The 25,252-nt window shown below is 42.1% G+C and overlaps 1 protein-coding gene across 1 annotated transcript in view; it reads right to left on the bottom strand.

Annotated features, from left to right (window-relative positions):
- LOC137479720 (tensin-3-like) overlaps positions 1 to 25,252 on the bottom strand; it is a 111,394-nt gene that overhangs the window by 59,825 nt on the left and 26,317 nt on the right. Inside the window, exon 2 of the mRNA XM_068200222.1 lies at positions 23,841 to 23,952. Within this exon, the coding sequence (XP_068056323.1) occupies positions 23,841 to 23,952 (112 nt within the window). The remainder of the gene's footprint in view (positions 1 to 23,840; positions 23,953 to 25,252) is intronic.

The following is a 25,252-nucleotide window of genomic DNA, read 5'->3' as shown; positions in this document are numbered from 1 at the left end:
TGTCAGGTTTCTGACTCCCTAAGTAGTTTTGTTTGTACTAATTACATTTTTTTATTATTATTATTATTTAGCTTTTTTCCTAGTAAAGAACTGTTATTCCCATTCCCATATCTTTGCCTGAGAGCCTTTTTATTTTGACATTGTAGTAATTCAGAGGGAGGGGGGTTTACCTTTTCCATTTCATGGGAGACTCTAGCCTTCCTTCACAGACTCCTGTCTTTTCAAACCAAGACAACACACACACACACAAAAAAAAAAAATATTCAGAAGTACACATTCATTCTACGGTATTCATAAGCTAATGACCTTTCAAACAGATATGGAATATTAATTAGTTTTGCATTATTGTCCTGCATATTCAGGTCTATGTGACAAGTACTTAGCTACTGAGAGTGTTTATTCAAAGGTACAATATCTATGGAGATGGACATTGCTAACCACTTATTCTCTTTTGCATTTTTACCCAATCTCTTATTTTATGCTTTTTCATGAAAACAGACACTTGAGTGGACATTCATGAAGTGAACTGCTGAGAATTTTATGTAAGTACTGTACAAAAAAATCTTATCAAGGCCTTAAACCATGCTAAATTGTATCACTGGAGGCTTATACAAACCTTTTAAAAGGAAAGAACCAATCCAATACTATAAAAAGTCTAATATCAGCGGTGGTACAACTAAATATTGGTCTCTCAATCCTGCTGTGGGAAAGATGTTTTGAACTAGAGAGGCAGTTTCATAACTGTCAACTTTTTTTGCTCACTGAAGTCAGACACACTCTAGTTACAAATCTCTAGAGTTAAGAGCTCTAGGCTTTCAGTATGTATAAATTACAACACCTTCAAAACCTTGCTTAGTTAAATGAACCAGATATAGTGTACCCGGACATATATCCCACATAAACCATAATGCTTACAATGTGCGACTGGCTCACAGTTAATCCATGAGAATAGGCTTTGCGTTTGTTTGATTTTATTACTTAAAAGCTTTACTTACCTTATCATCTATCAAATTTCCACAGTGTTGAAAGTACAAATCTATCAGTCAGAAGAACTAACATACAGACTGATCAGTGCTGTTAATTCAACCATGAACCCTATTGTTTGAAACTTCCAGGTTCTTCTTAACAGATTAAAGGTGATATATAGGGCAAACAACTGTGTAACTGTAACTTTAGTTACCATTATTTCAGTCTTAGCACATCCACTGCTACCTAGGAAAAATACACACTCAAATAGAAAAAGGAAAAACACACAAAATACAATTTTTGGATTCAGTTGGAAATCTCCATACAAAGAGACTTCATGAGGTGTATGAGCAAAGCACTTGGGAAAACACACTGTGCACTTTGGCCCTTCACCAGAAAGTTCATACGTAAGCTGAACTCAGCATCCACTCTTCCACAACAAGCCTATTTGTGTAATTGCATATAGAGACATAAATGAGGCTTACACCTAAATGTGTGCCAGTTAAAAGGGGTTTTGCCCATGTATTTCGCAGTCTGGCACTGGTTTGGTATAATCTGCAAGTCTCCTAGGATAGCTGTAAGGTGGAATATGGAATAAGAAGCAAGAAGCTCTTCTTCTCTTTCTTTTTTAATGTTTTGAATTTGCTGTCCAGTTTGTCAAGCTTCGACTAAAATGTCTCATATTCTCTCACACTGCTAGACGCAATAGCTCTCTCCACTTCAGTATCGAGAGGAAACACAAGAGTGCTAAAAGCACAGGGCTTGACATAGCTATTTCAGCTTGCAGGATTACACTGTTTCCTTTTTCTTCTGACTTAAGGGGAAGACTGCTGAAATGAGTTGCACTGCTGAAAGAACCATCTCAGGTAAACAGATGTGTTTGTATACACATGGAGTGTCTATATGTATGTATGTAATAAGGGATTACAGTCAAGCCTTCATACGCTCCCTTCACAGCTTTAAAATTGTTGCCCCCAAGACAAATATTGCCATTCCTGCTGCCTATTCAACAGCTCTAGAACTAAAATTACAAATAAACTCCTTGACTAGCTAATTTCTGTGGTACATTTGTTAGAAATGTGGACAATCCAGCTTCAAGTCTCTGACTGAACACAAATGAAGAGGGGCTTTGAAAGTATATTCTAATATCCAAGCTAAACATCTTAACCAAGACTATCAGCCTCACTGAGATTGAAGACTTAAATTTCAAATTCCTAAAGTTTTAGTGAAGGATTGACACTTCCTTTGAAACTTCAACATTATTTACTACACTGGCATGGGGTGACCATTCTAACCACTCTAAGAGATAGCTGTGCCAACTATAAATCTTTCTGGTTTTAAGTCCTAAAGAAAAAATAAAAAGGAAGAGATGACACATAAATCTATGAGACATCCAAGTGAAAAAAGTAAAGGAAAAATGTATTAAAAAAAAAAAAAAAAAAAAACAGCCAAATCAATTTTAAAATCTCTGTAACAAAACTGTGAAAGTCGTCCCTTCCCTCCTTCCCTATTCATCTCATGGCTGCTGTTTCCACTTTCTGAGTTCACTTCCATTTGGAAGACATACTGCCATAGGCAAAAGGTCTGACATCTCACATGGAAAACATCACCAAATATTAAAATATCTCACCACATCATTTTTAGGGTGTTTTTTTCTAATACTACATGTAAAAGGAGGTTTACATGGGGAAACTGTGATGTGTATTAAGAGAATTATTTTCCAGATGCAAAACTAGAAATCAGAGACAACAGAAGATTTGATGCCTATCACATTTCATTAGCCCCATGTGTAGTTATTATATTTAAATTCAATATAAGATACTGAACACCATGATAACAGTATACTCAGTATATTATGGCTAACCTGCATAACACACGTATATGCTTATGACTTTATTGACAACATGGAAACATACTGGGACAACTCCTATGAATGGAGTTTTGGAATGGAAGGGTACAGGCTCTTTAGGAAGGACAGGCAGGGATGATGAAGAGCTGTTGTTGTCCCCTCTGTGAATGAGCATGGAGCTCTTCCTCATGATGGATGAGAAGCTGATTTGAAAGTTTACAGGTTAGGATGAAAGGGGAGGAGGGCAGGAACAGATGACATTAATAGTGCAGGCCTGCTACAGGTCACTTGACCAGGAAGGCCAACTTGATGAGGCCTTCTGCAGTAAAACAGAATGGCCTCAAGGGTCACAACCCCTGGTCCTCATGGGGAACTTCAAACAACCCAGTATCTGTTGGAAGGATGACACAGCAGGACACAGGAACACATTGATCCTGTCCTTCACGTGACAGATAAGCCAACAAGAAGAGCTATGCTGGATTTTGTTTTCACCAACAAGGAGGGGGTGGTGGAGAACATGAAGCTCAAAGCAAGCCTGGGCTGCAGTGACCACAAAGCAGTGAAATTCTAGATCCTTGTGAGTGCACATCAAGCTCACTACCCTGGAATTCAGGAGAGCAGACTTGGCCCTCTTCAGGGATCTCCTTGGTAGAACGCCGTAGGCTTAAAGCCTTGGAGGGAAAATGGGCTCAAGAAAGCTGGATGAAATTCAAGGATCATCTCCTGGCTCAAGAGCAATGCATCCCTACCAAGAGGAAATTGGGCATAAATTTCAAGAGGCCTGGATGGATGAACAAGTTGCATCTGGACAAACTCAAAACACAAAAAGGTACGCTCCAAAAGGTGAAACTAGAGACTAAGAAAAACAGAAAAATTGTCTAAGCAGCCAAGGAACTGACACAATTTGGCCAAGGGCATTAAAAGTAGGTTTCCATAGGTATACTGGTGATAAAAGAAAGACTAGAGAAAATATGGGTTTTCTCAGGAAGGATATGGGAGACCTGGTTACCCAGGACATGGAAAAGGCTTAGGTACTCAATGAAGGTAAAGGCAGGGATTGGAAAAATGAAGAATCCTCTGCTGTAGGAGACCACAAGATCCAAGGCCATTTAAGGAACCTCAAGAAGTACAGGTCCATTGGACATGATGAGAAACATCCATGGGTCCTGAGGGAACTGGAAGTGGCTAAGTTACTATTCCATCACAGTTGAGAAGTTGTAGCATTCCACTGAAGCTTCAGCTGACTGGGAGAAAATGAAACATACCCCCATTTTTATAAAGGGAAATAAGGAAGACCCAGGAAACTACAAAACAGTCAGTCTCACCTCAGCGCCTGACAAGATCATGGAGCAGATCCTCCTGGAAACTAAGTAAAGGCACATGGAAAATAAGGTACTGAAAAACATAGCTTCACTAATGGCAAATCTTACCTGACAAATTTGGTGGCCTTCTATGACAGCATTACAAGAACTGTAAGATGAGGGAAGAGCGACTGACATCATCTACCAGGTCCTGTGCATTGCATTTGACATTGTCCCACACAACACCCTTGTCTTTAAGTTGGAGATACATAGATTTCACAGATGGACCATTTGGACAATGAAGAATTGGCTGGATAGTCACAGTGTTGCAGTCAATGGCTTAATGTCCAAGTGGAGACCAGTGGCATTCCTTAGGTAGCTATTGAGATTGGCACTGTAACATCTTTGTCAGAGACATGGAGAGTGGGATCAAGTGCACCCTCAGCAAGTTTGTCAACACCAAGTTGTGTGATGTGATGGGCATGCTGGAGGGAAAAAATGCCATGCACAGGGACCTTGACAGGCTTGAAAGGTGGGCCTGTGTGAACTTCATGAAGTTCAACAAGGGCAAACCCAAAGTCCTGTTGGGACAATCCCAAGCATAAATACAGTCTGGGCCAAGAATGGATCAAGAGCAACCATGGGAAGAAGGACTTGGGGGTGTTGGTGAACAAGAAGTTTGATACGTCTCAACAAAGCATGCTTTCAGTTGAGAAAGTCAACCATATCCTGGCCTGCACCAAAAACAGCGTGGTCAGCAGGTCAAGGCAGATTGCCCCTGTGCCCTGTGAGAACCCTGGAGTGTTGCATCCAGTTCTGGGGGCCCCAGTACAAGAAAGATGTGGACCCGCTGAAGCAGGATCCAGGGGAGGGCTATGAAGATGATCACCTCTCCTACAAAAACAGGGTGAGAGAGATAGGGTTGTTTAGCCTGCAGAAGAAAAGACTCCAGAGAGACATTAAAGCAGCCTTCCAGTACCTAAAGGTGGCCTACAAGGAAAGTGGAGAGGGACTTTTAACAAGTGTAGGCAGTGATAGGACATGGGGGAATGGCTTTAACTGAAGGAGGGTAGTTTCAGGTAAGATATTAGGAAGAAATTCTTTACTGCGAGGGTAGTGAGGCACTGGAACAGGTTGAGAAGCTGTGGATACCCATCCCTGGAAGAGGTCAATGCCAAGCTGGATCAGGCTCTGAGCAATCTGGTCTAATGCAAGGTGTCCGGGCCCGTGGCAAGGGAGTTGAAACTAGACAATCTTTTAAGGTCCCTTCCAACCAAACCATTCTGTGATTCTATGGTTCTACCTCTGCACCTCACAGATCACAGCATTTCAACATAAAACACAACAAAACATCCTTGTCACCCCCCAATACAGACAGTTCAAAGGAAATTAGATTGACACAGTTAGAAATAAAAACCACTTTTATGTGGAATGAGCTAAAATCATTCCAAAACAATCCCACCTCTCTCTCCTACCATTATTGAAGAAAACTATCACATATTTTTGACAATGACTCACTAAAAACAGCCTCTCTGACGGAAAAATGAAGTCATTATAGCAAAAGATAAAATGACACTACTTATAGTTTCTTCACCTTTGTTTCACTCATCAGTAGGGCTACCTTACCCTGAGCGCTTCTCATTTGGGTCGCAGTTCAAGGACATCCAAAACCCCATTCCACCCTCAAAATCTACCAGGTGGTGTTATGACATTTCTCCAAGAAACTGGCCTGAGGTTTGACTCCAGGATTTAATGACATTAAATGAGAACAATCAAAAGCAAGCTCATATATAACACTTCTGCCACACCATTTTACTTATGATCAGATACTAAATCTTTGCACCAATGTGAAAAATCTAAATTATATGAAACAGGCATGATTTCTGACATGATAGAGAACTAAAATTAAATGGGACGCCAGAGGCTGAAGTTTAGTTAAGCAATAAACAAAGAGAATCCATTATATAGCAGTCAGACCAAACATCAGAATATTACTTAAGTATCACGCTTGCTTCACAGTTCTATCTGAAGTGAAGGATCCACATAGATACATGATTCATTGTGCTTATTACAATGAATTCTGACCATAAAAAAAATTGATTTTTAAATTAACACTAAAAGATTTGTCTTTTTCTTTTGAAAGACAAGTGGCAGTCCTCAATTACATTGCAATAACTAATGCCACAGTCATTTATTATTTCAATATTTGGCTAGCATTCCCTTATAGTGATGGCATTAGTACTGTCCTATCCTTTCACACATTCCAGTGTTGAAAAAGCATTTTCAAACATTAACCAGAGCCATCTTCACAAGGGACATAAGATCTGTCACTCTCAGGATAAGCTATGAAAGAATAGAAAATTATGCAGATAAGCAGAAAAAAATACACCCTGTAATGGGTATTTCCCTTTTCCAATGTCAGCTGTCAAGCAGAACCTAAGCAAGCCAATTTGCTTTTTAGTGAAGTCAAACATAAAAGAAAAATTTCTGTGCCATCTGAAAACTATCAATACTGAGGAATCTGAAACATGGACAATTTTGCTTTAGAAAAAGAAAGCTGGGAAGGCAGAAAAAAACATGCTGTACCTTGAAAGAACATGATGCTTCTGGATTTATCTACTATAGTAATGAGTGTTACACTTCTGTAAAGCAGATGTTTCTGCCTTGAAAAAGTACTACACTCAGTAGAAAGGTTTGAAGTCAATTTGGAGAAAATAAACAAGCAGACAAACTTGGCTCTGGAAACTACCAAACTTTCCCTCTTGCTGATTCCTTGTTTCTGTCAATTGTTCAAAGAAAGCCTACTTTTCATTTCATTTTGGATGAATGCCTGGAACTGAACATACTGTATTATAACAAAACTTCATATTTGAATTCCTATTAAATCATGTAATCTTCTAATATTCCTAGAAACAATGTGAGCCCTCTCTCCTGACAAATGCAATTACTAGCTTTTGAATTGAGTGTGCCTTGCACAACTCAATTCAGGATCACTGCATTTCATTAATTTGAGGGATTGGGGTAGTCAATTCATGTAGTTTTATTCTCTGTGCTCTCTTATGTCTCTAAGTCAGAGATATTTAAGAACAAGGCACTGACTACACTTAAAACAGCATTTTGGAATCTCAACTCTGCATGTCTCTGAAGAGCATGGCCTTACTCTGGTAAGCACTTGAAATCTAAAACTAAAAGACAAAACTCATAGGAATGCATTATAAAGAGGCCCACATCAGCCCACTTATGGAGAACTGAAATCCAAAAACATTTAAAACACAGTCATGTCAAGTATTTCAAATCAGGCATCAGCTCACAGGTTTTGTCAAGAAAGTGTCTCATTAGTCAGTTCTTCTGCACACCTATGACTACAAATCAAGAAATTGAGAAAACTAGGAAAATCTTTTTAAGAAGCTGAAAGAAAAAAAAAGGAAAGGAAGAGAAAAGCACAGGTCAAAATTTAATAAAGAAAAACTGAACAGCAAGACAAGAGAGCTTTAAGAAAAAGTTTCAAAAAGTTTCAAGGCACCTTTGCTTCCTTGTGAGTTCAGGAAAGCTGTATGAACCATTAGTAAATAAATCCCTCATTAAACATTTCTCCAAAGCCCACAGTTTTCATGAAGACATGAGCACTATGGTTCTGGATGGTGACAGAGCAGGAACTGAACAGACAAATACAAACCTCCACTGGATATTCCCACCCTTTGCAAACAAACCAGAGAACAGAACAAGGCTGTTGTGTTTGCCCTCCCATGATGTGCAGGCACATGCATGAGACAGGCAGCTACAGCCTGCACCACTCCCTTAAGAACTGCTCTGGTGACAGTCTTGGAAGGAGCCAGGAAAGTTCAAATCATTGGAAAAGTCTGATAGATTTAGCACGTCCTTCACCTTCACCAAATCATGCCTGCATATGCATATAATTCTTGTTTTACATGCATCTCACAGGTCCTGTGAGCTAAAGTTTGAATGTAGCATATAGGGAAAAAAAGGAAGTTTCCCTAAATAAAGCTGGGCATGTTCCTAGTTTTCCATAAGCTTTCCACACTATTTTTTGGAAGAAGAAAGGCAGGAAAACATAAGAACTAATTAGCCATTAGTCACAGACACTTATTACAAACCAAACCCACTTGATAAATTTCTCACAAAAGCTTTTATTGATGTAAGCCAGAAACCAAATTCAGAGCTGGCAGAGCAAAATCACTGTATATGTCAGTTTCTAGCTCAGTTTAGTTATGTCATCATACTCCACTGTGTTTGGAGGTAATGCCTGCCTAACCCAAATCAATATATTACATCTTCTAGTAATGAGACCCCACTTAAAATGAAATTGGAGAATGCAATCCTTCATCTACATGCAAAGACCTTCCCAATACTACAATTATTCAACTTCCCAATTCTTAAAAAATCTCTTGTATGCCCACATTAAAAACAGACTGACTGTGTTCCATGGGAACAGTAAATTGTTTCACATTGTTTTTCTCCAAACATGTGTTTAAAAATGGATGCAGTAGGGATAAAAATTCATTTTTTCATATTCACTGATCTTTCTTATACAAAGCTTTTGGAGAGGATTGCATTCAACAGCATGAAAAAAAAGAAGGAGACGGTTCTTTTGCAACAGGGGACAAGCATTCTTTCAAACACTGTTAAGAGTACTGAATTTTCTTAGAGTTTCCTGTTCTCTTCCTCACTGTACCCATACATAGCTGGGAGTTTGGTTTAACTTTTATGTATCAACATGGATTTTCAGATGTTTTAAATTTTTTGAGAAAATACTGACACTAGGTTTAATGTATGTAGGTGTATATATAAACTACCATGGATCTAAAGTAAAAAATTAGATAGGCAATTAAAATGAAGCCTTTGTGACTTCACACTCACTTTTTCAGAATTTTTTTCAAGTTATGCACCTGCTTCTTTTAAAAAAACAAATGAAAAATACACACACCCAAAAAAACTCAAAGCAAAACAATCTCTATTTCTCCCACAATTACTTTTATTCTGTTCTCCTCCTATTTTGAAACAGTACAGAGCACAGTCTGACTCACTGTTCAAAATCAGGTTTTAGTTTATTAGGAGGGGCCTGAATGAAGTCTTTGATTTTTCTTTCTACAGGCAGAAAAGAGGCTTGTATAATTTAGGACAAGGGGGTGGGAATCAGAACCACTGATGCTCTTCTCCAATTTCTATCAAAATTATCAAACTTCCACTCAAGACTTAGCAAAACAACTAAACAAACTTCAGCTTGAAGTGACTGTTATGGTAAAATATACTTTACAGGTATGTGCCCATTTAATCTGTCACATTATAACAGCTAGTTATGAAAAGTGATATTTAGGTGGCAGACTAGATGTATGCAGAATTCTTTAGTAACCATTTGGAAAAAAACATAAGAAAAAAAGTAGGAGGGAGGAAATTCAATCAGAAGTTTCTGTGCTGAGGATCACTTTTTAAACATGTCTTAAAACTGACAAGTCATGCAGTCATAAGGACCGTTCACCAATGAAGTAATTTTAAGATAAGAATTCATGAATGTAAGAGGTTTGGGACTTCACACATTTCTTTACTTCAAGAAATTTGGCAGCATAGGTGATGGCACTCTGAGGAATTAATATTTAGTTTGCTTTTCAAAGATACACTATCATGAAAGACAAAAAAAATTCAGTGAAGAAGACTAGCTTACTATCCTTCTGAAGCATCTTAAAATATCCTAGACTATTTCCTGGAATCTAAAAATTATATCTAAAATAATATCCTTTCATTGGCCTTCCTTTTAATTTTTATATTTTTTAAGTAATAGATAAAACAAGAAGTATTCAGACCGCTACAGTTAGGGCCTAAACCTTTTCTTATTTTGATAGCACTAGAGAAAAAGACTTGAAGTTGTCAGCATTTTTTAAAATTAAAAACATTAATTTAAGAAATACTATCAGCTGAATAACTAACAATTTTCCAAAATAAGATCCAAGAATTCAAGTAAAGGCCATTTAAACATACCTACCATCTTTGATATTTATATAATTTTAGAAGTACTATATAAGCTCACGCATCTCTAAAGTAAAAACAAACACAGTGACCTAGCCACCTTTTCCCCCTGCTTTTTTTTTTTTTTTTCAGTTTTTGGGTTAAGCTATAAATCTCTGTAATGAAAGATCATTCCCACAAATAGTCCATTGTTTCTTCATGAAACAAAGTAAGTGCAACAGAATATGTCATCTTTGCTAAACATTTGAATTGAATGAACAGAGCTAGACTAACATCATCCCACATTCTGAGGAAGGTGTATGACACCATAGTATTGGTGTAGTATTAGTAAGTAGTATTAGAACACAGGAACTGCTTTATATTTTAGCATCTCAAAGTCCAAACATCTGCATTGAGTTGATATATGAGGCTTCTGATGTCACTACAAAGTTTCATGACATATGGTTCACGAGAAATGGGAAGGGTCTATTTGGTAACGGACGAAAGAAAATACTTAATAAAATACATATTTTGAAGAAAAAGAACATCTGTAAATTTCATCAGGCTTCAAGAGTCTTCCAAGAAATATGCCACTATAAGTCTAACTACTATCTTGCTATAAGCCAGTTTAAGGAGCAAAATATAGGCAACTTTTACATTGACTAAATGGATGCAACACTGATTTAAAGAAGGCATATGTATTGTTTATTCATGTGAAGACTAAAAGGTTGGAATTCCTTGGCTGGAGTGAATGGGGATAAATCCATGATTCAGCACCAAATTATGATGCCACAAAGTTTTGTTTAATTTGAATACATGTTGCCCTCCCTATTATCTAAACCTCTCAACTACCTTATTCTTGATCTTGTCAAAACTTTACACTCAAAACAGTTGTAAAAGAAACTGCTTGCAGCTATTCCTCCTTCAGAACAACAGAACTCTCCACTAAACAGACAAAATTTACTTGTATTGTACAAAGACTACTAATATAAAAATGTCACCACATTTCTCACCAAAAGCAAACCACACTATTCAATCTCACTCTCAGCAATATAACATATTGTATACTATGTAGTGAAAATATTTCACCTACAGATATCCCTGCAAGAAATTTAAATAGAATTCAACCCTTTCCGCCCAAACTAGTAAATGTTTATTTGGCGACTGAATATACCTCTGTCTACATTCCTGCTAGTAAACTAAAACAGGTTAGGCCACTTATTCCAACTACACTCTTTACGTGCCAGCAGGTCACAGAGTCCGTTAGGACTACACTACCAGAATTGCCCCACGTACACATAAACCAAGTTCATATAAACCAAGTTCAATCAGAATTATTCATAGCTAGTAACATATCCCAGGTTGCTATATATTTAAAATTTCTTCTGAACCACAGTAACTGTTTTTCTGTTGCATCCTGGGTTTGGTTTCAAATTATGGGTTTTTTCATTGTTAGTTTTCCAGTTCTCTGTACCCTCGCGCATCGCCTGGGTTTTCCCCTACTCCTGTGGTTTCCACGTCCGTCTCCCCATTCTCGTGGGCCCACTCACCCCAAAGCCCCGTGTCCGCCCCTGCCGTGTTCCCATTGGTTGCTGTAGTACACGTCATCACCACGATGTCTGTACCCATTGGGCGGGAGGGCTCCCCATCCGCCCTGTCCCACCCCTATATCATCCCACTCCTCGGCATGCTCAAGGCCATTTGCGTCCGTGCGAAGCTGGGAGCGGGCTGCAGCTTTTCCACCGCAGCTCTCACAGCCAATAAAGCATCCAGCCACCACGTGGACGGATTTGGACGAATTCCCTGTCTCTTTGTTTCTTCCCTCATGCCGACGGCAAAGCGCGGCCAACAGCCCATCCCGGAGCGCAGCAGCAAAAGCGCCCGGGAACTGCGGCGAGCCCCGGCCCCGACGAAAAGCTGAGACGCCCAAGCCGGGCGTTCGAGAACTGACCGGGGCCGAGAAAAGTAACGCGAAGCCGCAGGTAGCGCCCAACATCAGGGCCACGGCCAGAGCAAGGCTGCGGAGCAGGCAGAGAGTCACCACAGAGCACCTGGGAGCCGCGCAGAGAGAGCGCCGCCGCCGCGAAGCCGCGCTGCTGACCAGCGAGCGCCACTGCCGAGACAAGCGAGCGTGATCCGCGCAGAAAACTGCCGCCACTGCAGGGTCGCGGTCCACGATGGAAAAGTGCTCCGTGCCGGACTGAAAACGGGAGCAAGAGTCCCTCTGAAGTAAGTCAGTGACGTCTCCGCCACCCACAGGAAAACACACTGTGTTTTCCCGCGTGGGACTGGAAGCGCAACCATTCACGGCTATGGAAAGACGAAGAACGGACGCTTCCTGGGAAAGAAGACCCTGGTAGCAGCTTTTATTTGTTAAGATTCCGGTTTGGTGAGTGATTAGCCGCAGGGGGTATCCGGCTAATACTTCACGTGGGTGGGCTCTGCCGCATTTCCGGGGGTACGGAGCACGCAGCGCGCAGCGTGTGCAGTGGGCCGCTGGGGTCTTTCGTGTTTTTTGCTTCTTTCCTTTCGCTTTTTCTGCACCAGGGGTGAGGCTGTGGGTAGAAATAGCATGGGGACCACGCTATCTACCCAACAAAGGGAATTCTATACCCAAATTAAGGGGATTTTATTGGTAAAACATCCCTACCACAAAAATTCAGTCAAGCAGTTTGTGCGATGGCTCTGCTTTTCCTTTCCACGTGTAACTGTGGAGGATGCTCACAGAACAGAGTTCTGGGAGCAAATAGGAGCCAGGTTAGCAGAGGGAATCAACAGGGATCCATCTGTGAAAGACTGCTTCCCAAAGCTCCATTTGCTGATCTCGGAGGTTGCAGAAGTGGGGTCCATGCAAGAAGCGGGCAGGGAAAGGAAAGAGCCATCGGGCAAAACTGTTGTTTCCCCTGAACCCATTTCCCCATCCTCTCCTAACCCTTCTTCCCCTAACCTGGGTAGGCAGAGGGGAGTACTCTGCCACTCTGAGGCGCAGGCCAGCTCCACAGACGCAGACCATGCTCCTGGCTCCCCCGAGCCATCCCGGCACCCCCGCCTTAGCGAAATTAACTGCTTCACTGAGGAACCAACCCCAAACCCCTTTTGCAATCCCTTTTTCCCAGTCAGAAATCCTAATTCAGGCTCTACCCTGCGCTGCTCTGCTCCCCTGAATCCCTTCCTTTGTTCCCCTGAGGAAGCCGCAGCCACATGGCGAGGGCCTCTGTATCCCCAAGATGGAGGGCGGCCATCGTGAAGGGGTTTCTTCACCCCACAATCCCTTTGTTCCCTGTATCCCCACCTTTGACCCCACCCCTTCCTGCTTCCCTGTGGATGTGGGCACTGCCCACTCCAGGCATCAGGTTGACACCCCTCCCCCTGTTCCCCATCGGGTGGGCGTTCCCTTCTTCCATGTCCTGCCTGCCACAACATCAGCTCCACCCTCCCCTGACAGGGCTCTGTCACCTCTGCCCCGCTGTCCCAGGGTGAAGATTCTCCTTGCCCTGTGCGCCCTGTCCCTTGTACCCCGCCCCCCATGTCCTCCCGCTCCTCAGATACCCAGGGTGGGGGGGGGGGGGGGGGATGGGAGGGGGGAGGGGACGGGGCCCAATCTATGAAGTCGACCAGTCACTCTGCACTCCAGCCTCCTACACAAGGGGAGGGGAAAACCCTACGCGGACACCCCTTCCCTATGAATCCATAAAAGAGGTCTGCAAAACATCACGTGATTTTGGACAAAAAAGCCCCTTTTTTAAAGGCATTTTAAAAGCAACTTCAACGTCTAGAACCGTAGTGCCAGCAGACCTTAAGCGTTTGTTTAGCTGCCTGCTTCTCCCATCAGAATACAGCCTGTGGGAGAGGAGGTGGAAGAAACTGGCAGCAGACCTGCTTCCCGAAATCCGAGAAGGGCCATACAGCCTGGATTTCGCAGAAGAACCAATCACTTTGGACCATCTCGTAGGTGAAGGAGAATGGAGTGAGGGGCAACTTCAGGCTTGGGGAATTCCAATGGCCGTGCTGGACATGTCCAGGGGTGCAGCAGAGCGTGCGTTCCTGGGCATGCCCACCAAGGACCCGATGGTACCCTATACAGCAATTAAACAAGGTGTTGCATAGCCTTTTGTAGATTTTGTAGACTGGGTCTGGGCAGCAGTCAAGAGACGGGTGGAGAGGCCTGAACACCGAGATGGACTAGTCCTAGAAGTGGTGCACATGAACGCCAACACCATGTGCAAAAGAATCATCCTGTTGCTGCCAGCCTCACCAGCGCCGACCCTCGACCAGATCATCGAGGAGTGCACCCTGAAATCGCACCTGATGGAGGAGGAGGCCCCAAAGAGACCTAAAGACAAGCTGGTCACATCTGCTGCTGCTCCTCCAAGGAACTCAACTCCGAAGCGACTTCCATCCACACGCCGGTGCTTCCACTGCCATCAGGAGGGACATTTTCAGGATCGCTGCCCACTTTTAAAGACTACACTGCCCGGGGCTGCAGGAGGAGGGATGAGGAATGGAAACCCCACAATTCAAAAAAACTAGGAAAAAAATGCGCACTTGCCTCGCGTGCTGATAAAAATGAGGCAAGTCGTGGTGCCGCGAGAGGAGCCGCGATACACCATCTAGTCCCATCTGTAAGCGGCTGCCTCTCAACTACTGACATCAGGGAGCCTTATCGGCTCCGACTCACCAATTGTGTCCACTTTTGTTCCCAGGACTGGCATTTCTTCATAGCAGATGCAGAGCTTCTATCACACATCTGTCGCTGTGAAACCAGGAGGAAGGAAGACCTTCTGAACTGCAGGTACCTCGTGGTCGAAGACACAAAAAGCACCCCACTGGAGATAGAGGTTCCTCTGGTAATTTCCACCCTTAATCTGAGGCTCTTCTATCTCGTTTCACACTGTGTCCATCCCCCCCTCTTCCTGCCTAAGGGCCAGGTTATTGCACAGGCAATTCCTATTCCTCGTGCTCTGTGTAATGACCTGGAACTCTCAGTCTTTTATGCTGGGAAGTTGGAAGAGGAAAAACCCCTCGTATGGTGTAAACTCAAGTGCGAGGGGCATTCTGCATACCTTCAGGGGATGTTGGACACAGGGGCAGACATGATGGCCATCCCACCACACAAGTGGCCGTCACACTGTGAGCTGCAAAGCGTGGCCATGCCAGTCTTAGGACTAGGCGGGCCCCAGCCAGCAAAGCAATCAAAAAATATTATCCAAATTAAGGGTCCGAACGGACTGCTAGCCTCGGTACGTCCGTTCTTGATCGATTGTAAATTTACACTATGGGGGAGAGACGCCATGTCCCAGTGGGGAGCCAAATTGGAATTTCCACCCCCCCCAACATTTTTAGGTGCGGCCACTGAGGAGCGCCCCACACAGAAATTAACATGGCTCACAGATAAGCCTGTCTGGGTGGAGCAGTGGCCGCTAAGTAAACAAAAACTGCAGGCGCTCACAAAACTAGTGGAGGAGGAATTGGCAAAGGGACATATAGTCGAAACTAACAGCCCCTGGAACTCGCCAGTGTTTGTAATTAAAAAACCAGGGAAGAACAGGTGGTGACTCCTCCATGATCCAAGGAATATTAATGAAGCCTTAGAAAATCTGGGCTCTCTCCAACCGGGTATGCCATCTCCATCTATGCTACCCCAAAATTATAATTTGGCTGTAATTGACATTAAGGAGTGCTTCTTTCAAATCCCGCTCCATCCGGATGATGCTCCCAGTTTTGCCTTCTCTGTACCCTCCATCAGCAGGGAAGCCCCTATGAAGTGCTACCACTGGACAGTACTACCTCAGGGGCTTAAATGTTCCCCCACTATATGCCAGTGGTATGTCGCCAGGGTTCTATCCCCAGTGCGTGCCAAGTGGACATGACGTGCTGATTTGTGCCCCTGACAGCGAGGTCCTACAAGCAGCTCTGGAGGACACTGTTAGGGCCTTGTCGGTGGCTAGATTCGAACTACAAAAGGAGAAGGTACAGTTACTGCCATCCTGGAAATACCTGGGCCTAGAAATTAATAACCGAACAATTAGGCCTCAACAAATTCAGATAAGTAACAACCCCAAGACGCTGAATGACATCCAGCACTTGTGCGGATCGCTAAATTGCATCAGGCCATGGCTGGGACTCACCATGAGGGAACTATCCCCTCTGTTTGACTTGTTAGCAGAAAGGGAGGGGGATGAGGGTTTCAGTTCCCCAAGAGTCCTGACCCGGGAGGCCAGAGCCGCACTCGAGAAGGTCCAAACCACCATCACGAGCAGGCAAGCCCATCGCTGTCAACCAGGGCTGCCTTTCCGCTTCATCATCTTAGGTGAGTTACCCCATTTATACGGTGTGATATTCCAGTAAGACAAAGGCCAACAGGACCCCCATCTCGATAACAGAGTGGGTGTTCCTTGGCCACAGACAGTCCAAAAGTATCACCAAGCCACAAGAGCTGATGGCGTAGCTCATAATGCGGGCCAGGGCTCGTCTGCAAGTACTAGCGGGTTGTGACTTCACATGTATCCACCTCCCCATCAAAACATCCACGGGGAAAATGACCAAGGAGACCTTGGAACACCTTCTCAGACAAAATGAAAATTTGCAGTTTGCTCTAGACAGCTTCTCAGGCCAAATTCAAATTGGGCATCCTGGCCATCATCTGTTCAATACAGAATTCAAATTGTTGCCAAAAGAATTGCAAAGTAAAAAGCCACTCAGAGCACTGACAGTATTCACAGATGGGTCAGGGAAGTCCCACAAGTCAGTAGTGACTTGGAAAGACTCAGAGACTCAGTTGTGGGAATCAGATGTTAAGGTGGTGGAAGGTTCCCCACAAGTGGCTGAGTTGTATGCTGTTGTGAGGGCTTTTAAAAAATTCGATCAACCTTTTAATCTAGTCACGGATTCGGCATATGTGGCAGGAGCAGTGTCTAGAGCTAAACATGCAATTGTAAAAGAGGTCCCAAATCAAGTCATCTTCAGGCTGCTCACAGAATTAGTACACCTGGTTTCTAACCGTGAGCATCCCCATCCCTTTTATGTGGCACATGTGAGATCACACAGGGATCTCCCAGGCTTTATTGCTGAAGGGAACCGCATAGCAGACACCTTGGCAGCCCCAGTACAGCTGGGAGGCCAGCCAAACATAGTCAAGCAGGCCAGGCTCAGCCATCAGCAGTTCCATCAAAATACCCCAGGTCTGGTACGCCAGTTCCATCTGTGGCGTGACCAAGTCAGGGAAATTGTGGCCTCATGCCCCAACTGTCAGGAGGCAGCTTTACAAACACTGAGAGCAGGTGTGAATCCCAGAGGTCTCTGCAGTTGTGAGGTATGGCAGATGGATGTCACCAAAGTCCCCGAATTTGGGAAACTCAAGAATGTCCATGTAACCGTGGACACCTTCTCGGGAGCAGTTTTTGCCTCAGCCCACATAGGAGAAAGAGCCACAGACGTGAGAAAACACCTCATACACGGCTTTGCCATCTTGGGGGTCCCAGCCACAATAAAAACTGATAATGGTCCAGCATATGCTTCCAGGGTACTCAGTAACTTCCTGCAGGAATGGGAGGTCCAACATAAAACTGGGATTCCTCACTCCGCCACCAGCCAGGCCATAAAAGAGAGGACCCACCAGACGCTGAAACAGGTCCTCCGGAAGCAGCGGGGAGATGTGCGAGTGCTGTCACCGCACGAGAGGCTCTGCAAGGCCTTGTTTACCATCAATTTCCTAAACTGCTCTTTTGACATGCAAGAACCGCCAGCCCTGAGACATTTCAAACAACATCAGGAGCTCCAGCCAGAGGAGAGGCCTCCAGTATTAGTGAAAGATACGGACTCTAAAGAAATCCAGGGTCCATTCCCACTTTTGTCTTGGGGATGGGGACATGCCTGCATATCCACGCCCTCAGGAGTCAAGTGGATCCCCAGGAGGCATGTCAAACCTTACACACCAGGACAGTCAGTGAGTCGGAGTCATACAGTGCCAGTGGATGCAACCAATGATCCCACCAACCAAGTGGTTACATCCAATCGCAGGCGCCGCTGAAAAGAAAAGAGACTCAGCATCTCCCTAAAAAGCACTTTTCCCACATCTACCTCAGCCCGTGTATGTCCCCAGCCCATGTTCGTAAAAAGTTGTTGCCCCAGTTCCCCTATCCCCAAACACCCAGGGAAAAAACAGCTCCAGCATCATCTCCAGGCCCTCTCCATCTACAAAGCAGTCACAGCAGTCACAGCAGCAGAAGAAGCTAGGAGAAGAGGCCACCGCGCGAGAATCCAAACTGTCTTTTTTATATTTTTTAAAGCGGGGAGATGTTGCATCCTGGGTTTGGGTTCAAATTATGGGTTTTTTCTTTGTTAGTTTGCCGGTTCTGTGTACCCTCATGCACCTCCCGGGTTTTTCCCCCCCCGTCGTGGTTAACTCCAGGCTGCCTGCCATTGGAGTTTCCCCCGTCACTCTTGTAACCACTCTCTGCCTACTCCTGAGGTTTCCGTGCCCGTCTCCCCATTCTCGTGGGCCCACTCACCCCAAAGCCCCGTGTCTGCCCCTGCCGTGTTCCCATTGGTCGCTGTAGTACACGCCATCACCACGACGTCTGTATTCATTGGGCAGGAGGACTCCCCATCCGCCCTGTCCCACCCCTGTTTCATACCACTCTGGTCCACGCTCGGGGCCATTTTCGTCTGTGCGACGTTGGGAGCGGGCTGCAGCTTTTCCACCGCAGCTCTCACAGCCAATAAAGCATCCAGCCGCCATGCGGATGGATTTGGACGAATTCCCTGTCTCTTTGCTTCTTCCCTCATGCCAACGGCGAAGCGTGGCCAGCAGCCCATCCCGGAGCGCAGCAGCAGAAGCGCCCAGGAATTTTGGCGAGCCCCAGCCCCGACGAGAAGCTGAGACGCCCAAGCCGGGCGCTCGAGAGCTGACCGGGGCCGAGAAAAGTAACGCACCGCCACCATAATTAGCAGTTAATTACTTAGGAAAATAGTATGGTTTTCTGGTTTGTTTTCTGCTGCTTCTTGGTGAGTCTAAACCACACATACAAAAGATTCAAAGCCATCTTAAAACTGTCCCACAGAAGACAATCTGATTTGCTGGATCAGTCCTCAAGACAACATGTACATGTATAAACACCACACAGAGAGCAAATAATGACATGATGGAAATCTCCTTCAATTTGATGACAATCTTTTCCTACTCTCAAAGACTTCCCATGCTATAACACTGACATGAGTAGATGGGTATGCCTGTTGCCATATTTAATGATCTTATGGTTAATCAACCAGTGTCTATTGCCTTAATTAACTAGAAGACGGTTTAGTTATGTTGAACTTGAAGTGTGTATATATATATATTAGATAGCTAGACAGATAGATAGATACATAGATATGTCTCATAATACACCTATGTAAGCACCTTACAGGATCTTAATTCACAAGTATCACTCAATGGAAATCAGACTGACACAAACACTCCTATCTCACTGCACTCTTTGCCATTTAGAGCCAACTGCGATGCCACTGGCCCAAGCAGGATACAAATTCTAGCTTTCTAGTTTGTCAATTCAAATTCAATTTCAAGCTTTCTAGTTTGTCTGCCAGGACTGTAACAAGAGACATGCTTTGCACATTATGAAGATGCTCATAAATTATTACTGGTCTTAGCACGTACTGAAAAACAGAGTACATAAAACCACCTGCAACATAAAAATACAAAATTAAATATGCATATATTTACACACACAGTATGCCCAAACAATTTGTCATGTCCCTATGAGTCTTAATATAAAAATGTATTTTGACTTGCCGTAAGCAATGAATTTGATTAAATACAGAGGGGTTTTTCAATTGAGTAACTCCAACTAACCCGAAAGTGAGATATTAAGTGGATCACTAGCCAACCACAAGCACAGTCAGAAGCAAGCAGGTGAATTTCAAAGGAAAATAGCAAACCTCTTAAGGAAGAAAAATTGCTCCAATTGTCTTCAAATCTTGATCTATGGTCTGTAAGCATGTGAAAGCACGTGATTAAACACAGATAATGCAATTTGATGAGAACATAGTTTCTATCATTGACCTGCTCAATGAAATGGTCCAGGACTTATTTACTGTAAGCCAATTAACAACTGAATGAAACACGTGTTAACACAATTTACATTTAAAGATGTATAATATCTTACAAATAAGATTAATTGTATTCTTTATTACACTCAGCTTGCACAAAATACCATGGTAAGCATTTCTCTGCTCATAATAGTTAACAGCACATACCAATATAATTTGGCACCTCTGGCCAACACTTATACATGGCTTAAAATAAGAAAGTATCAAAGGAAGAAAGCAAAACTCAAATGTAGTCAAAAGCATCAAGGAAAAAGGGTTTCAGAATAAAAAAACCTAAGACAGAGGAACTAAAATTCTACAAGAACTCCTATTTGGATCACTCCAAAATATATATTTCCAAAACAAACACATTCATAGCTACATTAGACTAACAAAAAGATACTCAATTCATTCAAACAACCATTAATTGCTTTAAGTTCAAAAATTAGTTTATGGAATGCTTTGTATTGCATGTAAAGCCTCACTAGCAGCTAAACCTAAACTGGCTAACTTAATTGTCAAGTGGAGATGAGGGGAGTTTCATCAAAAGACATCTATACAGTGCTTAAACTTTTCACATATATTTCACCCATCACATCAATGTTCTAAGAGCTGTGAAATTATACTTTCTTATTTAAAATTACTCAAATCTCCCAAATCTGGTCTTCAGCTTTTTTAATTGCCAGGAAGTCTAGAGATTAAGGAGATTCAGAGCTCTCTGTTCTACACTAAAAATATTTAATCACAATACAACAAAGATAAATAATAATTTTTAAAAGGAAAGGAAAATAAAAGAAATTTGTAACATCTATTTTATATATATAAAATATAAAGTAAAAATAATAAAATAGAAATTCACTTGTAAAGACAGAAATTACATCCTTATGATAGCTTGTTTACTGTTGGAACCCAGGGCACAGGGAATATTTCTCTGCCTGTCCTTAGAAGTCCTGATCCCCAGGAGAATACTGCTTTTAACCTTCATCCATGGAGAAAGTTTCTAAGACTTTGGGATGAATTGGAATCTACAAGTGTGTGAAATAGATAGTAGTACAGTTTATCACAGGGTGAAAAACTTAGAGTTTTGGTTTTTTAGTATGGAGGTAGACAGACGAGAAGATGGAGGATTTTGGGTGTTGTCTGATCTCTTTGTTCTTCATCTTCTCCATTTTCTGCAGTGTTGGTACCACAGAGTGATTGGTTAGAAAGAACTGCAAAGCAGATGTTGTGTGAACAGACAAATAATTAGTTATTGGTAGAAAGGTAGAAATAAAGTACATTCTAAGAGTTAATTGGACAAAATAGCTTTAAAATACCTTGAACCTCTGTGTCTTGTGACTTTTGGTGCCTTTTCCTTGTACACTGAGATGTAGACAGCATGCTGAACTTTTGATAAGAAAAAACTAAACAGCAACCTGAAGACCAAAAAAACTAAAAGTCCCTTTCATTTCTCAATATTGGCACAGAACCTTTTGGGGATCTCCCCATCAGGGGGATCCTCAGGGCGGAGGAGTTTTCTACATTTACAAATAAGGCAAAATAGTGAACATTCAACATTTAGGGTAAGCAGCTTAAAACAAAAATCAAAAGGCTCTTGTAACTCTAGTGGCCTTTTGCTAACCATGTAAACATGCAATATTATTATGCATTATTTGTTTAGCTGTGAATTAAATTATACTGTATTTCAGGGAAAATCAAATCAGAACATTCAAGTTTGAGGTAGTGCTGAAGCGACATGGGGAGCTGTGCAGGCCTGGGCTTACTGCAAGATATGCTGGTACTGTTGAAATCAATCCACAGCTTTTTGTCCTTACTTCATAATGAGAATCTGTATCGAAGACAAACATGCTTACCATTCAGAAGAAGAGCCAGGAGCTTCCCCTCATTCAACTCTCTTTCCTTTTTGCCACTGCTTTTATAGAAAAACTGTAACTGAGAATGCTTTACCGGGACGGAATGAAGTATGAAAGGATAAAGGGACACCATTCAAAGGTACCTTTCATTCAAACGTTAATTGTTCACAATAAGTTTTTACGCACCACATTTGCAAGACAGGGCTAAAAAACACATCTCCAAAATGACTACCACATACTACTAAAAACCTACACAACACCCACTCACAGCTTTTTTTATCCCAAACTGGCTTAGATATAGACACAGAAGTATCATAGACATGAATGTATTTGAATGGAGAGTGTGTTGGAAGGAAGTGGCATTTAAGAGACACATAGATGTGGCCCTTTAGGACATTGTTTAGTGTTATACTTGGAAGTGATGGGTTAGCACTTGGACTCCATGTCAGAGGTCTTTACCAGTCTAAATAATTCTATGAATCAAAGTTCTGATTCTCTTCTGATACAGTACTTTTTACACTGAAGCTAATCAAGATGGTCTTTAGGCAGTTCCTTCAGTAAACACTCTTCCTTCCAAAAGATTTCTGCTAAACTGAAAACAACTAAATCCTAAGAACTTTGGAACCAACCTCCAGAAGGACAGACAGAAGAAATTTTTAAAGAAATGCATACATAATTACCACTCCTATGATGATAGCTATAATGCTGAATATATAGCTGTTCTATGGTGCAGTCTGTACTGAAGCTCAAAAAAATAGCCACATTCCTTCCACATCCTTTCACACTTCCCTCTCAAACCCTCAGAGGGATCCTAAGGTGTCTGAAGAATATGGAAGGGTGGAGATGGGAGAAGGAGATCCAACTAGAACCTGAAGTTGGTACAAAAACCTCTAAGTGAAAACAGCAACTACTTTTTGGATGAACAGACAATAACATTCTCATTCTGGGAAGTAAACCACGCATACAGCAAGTAAAGAAACTATTTGATTAACACAGAATAACAGGAGTCAACCATTAACCAGACGGAAACAGGAGATCAAAGCCCTATCCCTGGATAACCTGCAGAAAAGACCTATGAAGCTTTCCCAATATGTAATTTTATCAGGTATATTTTAATTTACAGGTATCCCCATGGAGAAGATGAAAGGATGCGCAATTCTAAGGATGTGCAGCAAGGGAGAAGAGTGAGGGAAAACAGTAGTAAGGTGCAGGCAGGAATGCCGCAGGCAGAAAGTCTCTAGTCTGTGTTACCCAGGAGATCTTTATTCTTTGTGAGTGATTAGACTAAAGGACTAAGGATTAGACAGAGCATAATGCAAATGGAAAAATTAAAGGAAATAGACAACTGCTCTTGTGATTTTTTTTTTTTTTGCAAATTAACATAGATAAATCCTTCATGCCTCAGGAAGCAAGGGTCACACACTTCCTCTTTGTAGACTGAATTCCAGAGCCAAGTGTCATCCACCATGCAGATGTCACACTCATACGCCCTTCACAGATTCTCGACAGGCACTGCCTTATTCTGTCTGAATAGCATAGTAGTAAAAGCAGATGATTATACAAGTCCAATTACCTACTACAGAACCCTATTCCCTATTCCAATAGTAAAAGCAGATGATTATACAAGTCCCAATTACCTACTACAGAACCCTATTCCCTGACAGTAGCAGGGAACCTTACTGTACAAAGGAAGGAAATAAACTGAAGGTAACTTAGTCCAAAGGAAATTACAAGAAAGATGTATTCCTAGAAACCTTAACATTACTATAAAACTAATTTTCTTAACAAAGCAAGAAAGTAAAAACCACATCATGTATTACTCACCTCTGCAGGAAATTTCTCGGCTATCAATGACTTGTTTGCAGAATCCACAGATACTGGATTTCTTAAAAGACTTATATTTGAAGGTGTGAGACCTTGAAGCTGTTTCTGGAGGCTGGAAGCAAGGAGAATAACATCAGACTATCACTCAGCTTTTGAGTCATAATTTTAAGGGAAACATAAATAATTAAAAAAAAATAACCAGTGGTGTCATATATAGTAGTGTGTATATATATAAAATAATTTAACTGTACACTTTTGTATGTAATACAATTTAACAATAATGTTATATTTAGCAGTATAATAGTAGTAATATGAAAGTGCTCTCGCTCGCTCTCTCATCCTTGCTCTTGTTCCCTAACATAAGCTTTCCACTCTCGAGTGTGGGAGACAACAATGTGAGGAACCTCTTCCATATCAGGACATGGCCACTGCAATTAATTTTTTATCATAATTTCCCAATTCACTCTATAACTTATATTTAAGAGGAAATACAGAATAATGTCTATGATATGACCCAACAGTCTTCTGACCTAAGGTCTTATCTACATAAGAACTAGCATTGGTTCAAAATATCGTAAGTACAGCCCTATTTCAGTAGCCAATTTAACCAAAGCATTAAAATCCCTTTGTTTCTTTCCTGCATAAGAAACTTGCACTAGTTTAAAGTAGCATTATTTCCACAGTAGCTGAAATATCATATTGAAATACAATGCAATTATTAAATTTCTAACTGGGGACAAAATTCAAAAAGTCAATACCATATTTGGAATGTGTATTTTATGGCTTCTATAATTTAGGAAGCATTTAGGTAGAAAAACAGAGAAGGCTACCGAAAGCCTTTGACAGCTGTTATCTTTTCTAGAAGGTGCAGAACAACATTCATGTTCATTGGCAGACTTTTTGGAAATATCAGTTACCTATTCAGAAATAAAAATACATTTCACTAGACCATGAAAATCTCCAAACGTTCTTCATATTTCTTCATTTTCATTTCACATTTGCACCTTACTGTCCTTAAAATACTGCAAACAAGCCTGCATTCAACACTAACACCTGTGCTGAGCTTTAGCAGCACAAGTGTCTAGAAGCAGAAAGCTGTCCCATGGCTGGTCCATTGCAGCACCAGACTTCCAGCCGTATGTCAGTTGAGAAAGTTTCCCAGCTTGGTGCAATGCATAAGCTAACATGGTAAAGAGGTATCACAAGATTTCTTTGTGGCTTTAAGCAACTTACCATGGCTCTAGGTGAAAGGTTTATTGACTCCAAAAATAACTACAACACAACAACATGACAGGCACAAGAACAGTAATAAAAATCAGTGACACTTTTCACATACAGCCTTCACATGGGCCTATTCAAAACTCCACAGAAGCTCCAAGGAGCACAGATTGCAACAACTGACCACACTGAGC

The sequence above is a fragment of the Anomalospiza imberbis genome, chromosome 1, assembly GCF_031753505.1.
Source record: "Anomalospiza imberbis isolate Cuckoo-Finch-1a 21T00152 chromosome 1, ASM3175350v1, whole genome shotgun sequence".
Taxonomy (NCBI): domain Eukaryota; kingdom Metazoa; phylum Chordata; class Aves; order Passeriformes; family Viduidae; genus Anomalospiza; species Anomalospiza imberbis.
Note: the sequence above shows the minus strand (reverse complement) of the source record. Positions and strands in the feature narration are given on the sequence as shown.